Source organism: Gavia stellata, chromosome 3 (assembly GCF_030936135.1).
Source record: "Gavia stellata isolate bGavSte3 chromosome 3, bGavSte3.hap2, whole genome shotgun sequence".
Lineage (NCBI taxonomy): Eukaryota > Metazoa > Chordata > Aves > Gaviiformes > Gaviidae > Gavia > Gavia stellata.
The window spans coordinates 43,786,591-43,794,253 of record NC_082596.1 but is presented as its reverse complement, the minus strand read 5'-3'; the positions used below and the strand labels follow the sequence as shown (position 1 = coordinate 43,794,253).

Genomic DNA, 7,663 nt, shown 5'->3' with positions numbered 1-7,663 from the left:
GGGCTGGTGACGGGTGGGTATTTGCCTGACGACAAGACGGCAGCGCACGGCCTCGGTGGGCCGGTCTCTGCTGCCATTGCAGGGAGCAGGGCTGAAGTCCGAGGGCCGCTTACGAATGCGCTGCCTGTTCCCCCGAACGATCTCCCCGGTTCCACGGGGGCGGGGGCAGCGCTGCCCGCGCTGGACCCCCCGACCTGCTCAGGGGCCGGGCCGGGCCGGGCCGGGAGGAGCCCCGGGGGCCGCCCCGCGCCGCAGCGGGAGCCGCCGCCGCCGCCGCCGTCCCGCGGCGCGCCCGCCCCCGCGGCCCCATTGGCCGCGCCGCAGCTCAAATAGGGCCGGCGCCGGCAGCCGCCAGCCGCGAGCGGGGCCCGAGCGCCGAGCCCGTGCCGCGGCCCCGTCGGAGCTGTCGGCCTTGGCGGCGGCGCGTCCCGAGATGAGCAGCCCCGATGCGGGCTACGCCAGCAGCGACGACCAGGCGCAGGGGCGGTGCTCGCTCCCCACCATGATGCCGGCCATGGGCCCCTGCCCGTGGGCAGAGTCGCTGAGCCCGCTGGGCGAGGCGAAGGCGAAGGGCGAGGCGGCGCCGTCGGGGCCGGCGGGCGGCCGGAGCAAGAGCGAGGCGCGGATCCGGCGGCCCATGAACGCCTTCATGGTGTGGGCGAAGGACGAGCGCAAGCGGCTGGCGCAGCAGAACCCGGACCTGCACAACGCCGAGCTCAGCAAGATGCTGGGTGAGCGCGGGGGTTGCCGGCGGGCGGGTCCGCGAGAGCGGGGAGCCCGGGCGGGTGGCGGGGTCCGGGCTGCGGGCAGGGGCCGGGGGCGCCCGGGGGCTGGCGGCGTGCCGGGGGTCCCGGCGGGCGGGTCTGTGAGGGCGAGGAGCCGGCCGCCCCGGCGGGGCTCGGGGGCCGGGGGCCGGGCTGCGGGCGGGGGCAGCGGCGGCGGCGGCGCCGTCGGGGCCGGGGGTCGGTGCCCGCCGGTGGGCGGCCGGTCTGACGGTGCTCGTGGGCGCAGGTAAATCGTGGAAGGCGCTGTCGCTGGCGGAGAAGCGTCCGTTCGTGGAGGAGGCGGAGCGGCTGCGGGTGCAGCACATGCAGGACCACCCCAACTACAAGTACCGGCCGCGGCGGCGGAAGCAGGTGAAGCGCCTGAAGCGGGTGGAGAGCGGCTTCCTGCAGCACGGCCTGGCGGAGGCGGCGGGGCCCGGGCTGGGCAGCGAGGCCGGCGGCGGCGGCGGCAGGATGTGCGTGGAGGGTCTGGGCCTGCCCTACGCCGAGCAGGGCTACGCGGCGGCGGCGGGCCACTACCGGGACTGTCCGCCGCTGGGCGCCGCCTTCGACGGCTACAGCCTGCCGACGCCGGACCCGTCGCCGCTGGACGCGGCGGAGAGCGAGGCGCCCTTCTTCGCGGCGGGGCTGCAGGAGGAGTGCGCGCTGGTGCCCTACGGCTACGCCCCGCACCCGGCGGCCGAGTACCCGCCGGCGGCGGCCGAGAGCCCGGCGGGCGCCGCGCTGCGCCGGCACCTGCCGCCCGGCGAGGCGCTGGGGCCGGGCGGCTCGCTGCAGGGGCTGCTGGGCTGCCCGGCGCCGCTGCACGCCTACTACGGGCAGGCGTGCCAGCCGCCGGGCCCGGGGCGCGGCCCGCCGCCGCTGCCGCCGGGGGCGGTCGGGCAGCCGTCGCCGCCGCCCGAGGCGGCGCCGTGCCGGGAGCAGCTGGAGCACTTGCCGCAGGAGGAGCTGCTGGGCGAGGTGGACCGCACCGAGTTCGAGCAGTACCTGCGCTTCGCCTGCAAGCCCGAGCTGGGGCTGCCCTTCGCGGGCCACGACGCCGCCGGGCTGCCGGCGCCCGAGGGCGCGGGGCCCATCTCCTCGGCGGTGTCGGACGCCAGCAGCGCCGTCTACTACTGCGGCTACCCCGACGTGTGAGGGACTCGCTCGGGGCCGCGCCACGGACTGGCAGGGAGGCGCCCCGCCCCCCTCCTATTTATGTAATTTATTTGAATCTTGAGAACTGACAGGGTATCCGCGACCTGCTCGAGGTTTAAAAGGCGATGCGCCGTCTCGCTGTCCAGGCGGTGCGGGTCTTTCCATCGCTGTCCGACAGTGACATGTAAAACTGTTCCTGCTGTGGAATCGTGATACTAATTACACACCTGGGATACAATTTCTGAGATCTTGTTAAAGATCCATATGCTTTTGTAATGTTGTACAGAGTGCTGGGTTTTATATGTTGGATTTGTACAGATAATTTTGCACTTTTACAAATAAAGGGAAAATAATAAAACTGGTCACTGATATCTCCTCAAAGAGATGTTATCGTCCGTTGTAATCGATTATTATTGCTTTTTAAACTACTTTTACTAATGTCTCTTGCACTAAGCATTAGGTCCTGTCAACCTTTCTCTAAACATAGTCTTCTTCTGTCTCTCTTGCTCAAATTATAAACCAAACTTTGAGCGTTCAGAAACTGTCTACTCAACGTTACTTTTTTAAATTTTTTTTTAAACTTTATTGGTGGTTTCTTAGACGGTTGTTTAATATGACTGAATTAAAAAAAAAAAGGTGACCTATTTTATGTTTTGAAGTATAAAAAGACTGTAAGAAAGCTCTTACCGAAGTAGCTTTGGGTCTGTTTTTAACGTAATTGTGGACACACTGGATGCGCTAGTGAAAGCACCTCCCCGGAGAGAATGTCTTCTGTATCCCAAGTAGCTGCTCTTGCTGCATCGGGGAAGGCGGTGGCAACGGGGGATACCAGATCTCCCCTGCGGAGAACAAGAGCAGTAAATCAGGGTTCAAAGCAGGTGAAAAATTCGACACGAGCCTCTAAGGGGGAGGCCGGCCAGGAGCAGCCCACTCAGGCACCCAACCGTGGCCGCACCTTCAACTGTACGTCAAAGAACCTTACCTTTTCTTTCCTAAAGAGATTCCTTATACTATAAGTCATCGCGACTAGAGATAGAAATATCTTTGCGATGGACAAATACGCGCTCTGCAGTTAAACTTCCATGGAAAAAAAAGGTGTTTGCATTTACATGGTAGGACTTAGTCCAGCTGTGGAGTGGGAATGATAAATTCATCATGTTTATTACTTAAATCGGGGGGAGGGGGAAACAGTCATCTGGGTCATTTTTTTCCTAAGATAAAGCTGTGGAACTGAGCCCTGGGGAGGAGGGGACCGAGGCTGAAGTGGCAGACTTGCCCACTGATTAACCTGTCTTCCATGGGGACGGGAAATTAAATTGAGTGCATTTTCAAATTACATTTAAAGAGGCTTATGTTTGCACCGGTGAAAGATAAAATAGCGTACACAAACCCAGATGCCTCAGTCAGTGAGTTTCAAGCATAGCCTCGTTGGCAAAAATTGACTATGTCATTGCATACTATTAGTGTGTCTTGAATTAAAATGCATTCAAACCCTTAGCATTCTGTAAAATAGTCTACCCTCTAGTTTCTTAATCTTCCCATTTTACTTTTCAGTCAGTCTTCAATTCTCTGAGGTATACCTACAATACCCACCCTGCCACTCTCTTCACTCCTCTTCCACATGTACACGAGAAAAATTATGTATTCCTGAATGAGGTGGTATTTCAGGACAAGGGCATTAGATGTCTTCTTGATACTTTAATTTGGAAAAACTTATAACGTGTTCCTAAGCATAGATATGTAAACCCAGTAAAGAAATGTGCATGAGAAATGATGGTTTCATATTGGTTGAGTTTTTCTATTATTATTATATGGTTTTAATATACAGGATTAGATTAAATTAGTTTTGCACTTTTCACACACGTTCATGGCTTTCTAGAGGAAAATCAGTTTGGTGGTTTTGGGAAATAAATCTTTATTATGCTTTTGATAAGTTTGGCCATAATTTCTTGTCATTTTTCAGTTAGGTGCAGGTTTTGCTCCCCTCCTCTCTCCTTCACCTCAACTTGTTGGACAGTTGAAAGCTGAAGTGAATTTGAAACTGTAAGCAGGTTTGTGGCAAAGGTTGAAAACCTTCTACTTCTTTTCTATAATAATACCAGAAGTGATTGACAATAAATTGTATTAAATAAATTCATAGGTTTTGGAAAAAGGGTTGGCCAGCGTAGCAGCCCTGGGTGCCAAACAGTGTGTGGTGATGATGTATAGGCAGATCTCACAACAACTCTTTGCATAGAGCTTTTGCAGACTCAACTCTAAGGACCATTATTTTCCTGCATGTATCCAGATGTGTAGCTTTATTTTTCCCCCTTCCTGTGAGAACTGTCTGAATCTTCTTTAACATGTCTAAAATGTGGCAGATAGACTTGGAGCAAAATTTTTGAAGCTCCGTCCAAGCCCTATGTTCCATAGAGCATGTCTTGACTTTCTGATTCTAAATGATATACACCAAAATGTGTCCTGCAGCCCTTTTGAAAACATTAAACCTTCCTCACGTCCCATGAATGCCCGTGTCAATCGGGTATTAAAACCCCAAAACTTATTAATTATCCTTCACAAGTATTTTCCACGGCACGGTTCTGGCAGTCAGGTGGTGGAAGCGGTGTCTACCTGCCTCGGGAGGCTGTGGAGAAGGCTGCAAGTGTGTGCCACAGACGGAGGTGCCTCTTGGCCTCTTCACTCTGCCGTACTCTTCACTAAGGGCCGGGGTCTGCCACTGCCACCCCACGCCCGGCACTGCACCCAGGATAATTCGTTCCTTGGAAACAGCATCTGCTCTTCCCTTAGCGGTTCTGGTTTGCTCCCCGCTTCACCAAAAAGACAGGGTGACATCTTTAAACGCCTCTCTAACCTTGTCGAAACAGCCGCCTTCCAGTTAAACAGTGGCTTTAGCAGGGCAGCGCCTTCAGGCCCTTTCCAGCAGGGACGGTGAGTGCTCTCTGCAGCGCGCTCAGGCCGCTTGTGCCCAAAAGGCATTCAGCTCTTCTTTTTTTGTCCCTCTCTCACCAATTTGTCGCGTTTCGGGAGGTCCGCAGTCGGATCTCGATTTTTCCTAACACAGCCAAGCTCCTGATGTGGGTGTCACACTGCAATCGGAGGAGTTTTCGTCTTTTTTTTTCCTTTTTTTTTCTTTGTGTGTGTGTGCTCTCTATTCCTTAGGTAAATCGGTAGAAAAGTAAGTAGGCCTAGTCCGAGAGAAAGAGACAAAGGTGCTGAATTAAAACCAGCCTATGTATAGGGCGGGTGGAGGGGAAAAGTCAGGAACAGAGAGTAAAAACACACTCGCTAGTGGAGAGGAGCTGAGACTGGGAATGTCAGGTGCAGTGATCCTGTGCTCTGAGAAAACAACCTTAACTTAGTGGATTTCTGTCCGTTTCTGGTAGCTGTATGCTTTTCAAATTAGAAGGATAGTAATCCGTAGAACACTTTAGCATCAATACCGCTGCAGAGTTTCTCCTTGTAGACAAGTTCTATTTATTTACGTGGCGACCCTACTCTTGTTTTGGAATAAATACTTCCCCCGCCTCCCCTGCTGTTTACATTGCCTGTGAAGGACATACAAAAATCCTGCTTTTAGCATGCCCACACGGGAAGGTGTACTGAAACCCACATCCAGCCACACAGGCGCGGGTAATGACGCCGCTGTAAACAGCACCGGGACACCTAGCACGGGCGACAGCGACAGGTCATTTGCAACCTTGTGACAAGCCTAAATGAATGCAGCACGGTGCCGAAGCGGCTGGTGGGGCCAGAGGGAGCTGCGTAGGGTCCCCGGCGTTACAACAACCGACGGGTTACCGTCCTTCCCCTCCTGGGACCCCCCGCCCGTGTCCCCCGTGGCTCTGCCTGCAGCTCGGCAGGACCCGCTCATCGCAGCCCGTGGTGAGAGCCGGCTGCGTGGCCGGGGCCCCACGGCTGTGAGTCTCCCGCAGTTCTCCGGGCTTTCCTTCCCCTTGAGGCCCGCTGTCAAATTCGGTTGCAATTGCCCAACTATTCAAGCAGGACAGAAAAGCAGTGCAAGTATCTCCTCGGGTTCTTTACTTAGATACTAGTGTGCATCAGGGCCTGACAGAGGCTAACCATCTCTCTGTTGCTGCACCGAGTAGCTTGTGTTACGGACAAGTCTGTAAATTCCACTGCTTATATACTCACGTACGCTTAAGGTTAAACAGACAGTTAATGTGTTGATTAACTAAATGCCTGCGAGATCAGAGCTCAGTCGGCCTGCTTCAGCTTCCTGTCTACAAAAAGAGGACAGTTTCTTTCGCTTTTTGAGTGTTTGAACAGAGGCTCTTGAATGCAGCAACTGTCTCTGCATCTAACACAGTGCACTGACCAGTCGAGGCTTCTCGCAGGCTGCTACTTTTTGATACTTTAAGTGTACGTATCTCACCCTGAATTATTTAGCCAGGAGCTCACAGGAGGTCCGTGGCATAAAGAGTTTAACTAAGCTGTGAATCCCGGCCCGGAGCAACCAGCTATGTATTTCTCCTTGCTCCTGTTGTGGCAGCTGAGTGACTTCTCTCCAGTTTGGATGCTGCAGAATCTATCCTCGGTTTTATTCATTGGGCTGGAATAAACCCGCAAAGCCCTCACCTTCTGAAGAAGAAGAAGAAAAAAAAAAAAAAAGGTTGTCAGCGGGAATAAGCAGTTTCTACCCTCTAAAACGACAGGTTATGAAGGCGTTGGCACTCGTGCTGGGAAAGGGTAAGTTACTTGTTTCCTCTGCCTGCTCAAAGAGCGGTGCAGAGCCAGCCGGACCCCGCTGCTGTCAACACCGTTGGTCTGTTCTCACTCCGGATCGCCGTGTCCCATAGGCGCTTGTGGCGTCCCAAGGCTGAAGACTGGGTGGAATTACATGTGTACAACACACGACTTCTGAAACTCGTTTCAAAGCCACACTTGTTTTGAGGAGTATGTGACTTACCTGTCGCCTCTCCTAACGTCCTTTCTTTATGCTGCTGAATCTCTATTTTCGGCGCTCGGAAATCATTAGTACTCAAGGGAGCTGATGATGGCGATGACTATCAGCAGAGCGGCTTTATGGGACAAGCCCTATAACCTCATGCTGTCAAATTTTATGTGTTGTGAATGAATTGCGTGATGTGACCCCAGCTCACCGGACGGTGCTGTGACCCGGTCAGCTACGATTTGATCCGGCTGACCCGTTTCGTGTCTGCCGAAGAAAACCTCCAGCATGCTCCTGAGATTGCGTGTCTCCTGCCCAAATATTTGGCACCCATCTCTCCAGCACGCTCCAGACAGGGACGACGGGCGCCTATTCCCAGGCTAACCGGGCCAGTACGGAAGGAGCAGCTTGCGAGTGGAGGATCCACGGGGCGACCCACCGCCGCCAGCGCTCGCCCGGCGGCAAAGCCCCGCCGTGGCCTCTCCGTCCCGCTGCCAAACAGCACGAGCGGCGGGTGCCGTGGCGGGCACGAAGGGGTGAAGTAAGAGGACGGGGCCGCCGCGCAGGCGTCCAAGAAGAGCAGCGGTGGGGCTTCAGGCTCGAAGACAGCCCGCTAAAAGAAATGCGGAGTTGTAGGACAGGTCCTGTTCCCCCGCCCCTGTCCTTGAGGATGTCAATTTTTTCCCTCAAAATCGACTCCCAGTTACAGCAGGGAACGGGGCGGCTGCCTGTTTCGGTACTGGGGAAATTTAAAATACGTATCTAAAGAATTTTGCGTGTGCCAAAAACTAGGGCGGAGAAGCTATTCTTTCCTGCAGTTTAAAGGTTTTGA

The 7,663-nt window shown here is 55.2% G+C and overlaps 1 protein-coding gene across 1 annotated transcript; it reads left to right on the top strand.

Annotated features, from left to right (window-relative positions):
• Positions 1 to 433: 433 nt before the first annotated feature.
• On the top strand, positions 434 to 2,270 carry LOC132316748 (transcription factor SOX-17-like). Its single transcript, XM_059815513.1, has 2 exons — positions 434 to 731; positions 1,012 to 2,270. The coding sequence occupies exons 1-2, from the start codon at positions 434 to 436 to the stop codon at positions 1,920 to 1,922; spliced, it is 1,209 nt and encodes a 402-aa protein (XP_059671496.1). The 3' UTR covers positions 1,923 to 2,270.
• Positions 2,271 to 7,663: the final 5,393 nt, after the last annotated feature.

Coding starts and splice junctions, on each gene's coding strand:
- LOC132316748 (XM_059815513.1), top strand. CDS start 434: ATGAGCAGCCCCGATGCGGGCTACGCCAGCAGCGACGACCAGGCGCAG. Junction 732..1,011: donor CGAGCTCAGCAAGATGCTGG/GTGAGCGCGGGG, acceptor TCGTGGGCGCAG/GTAAATCGTGGAAGGCGCTG.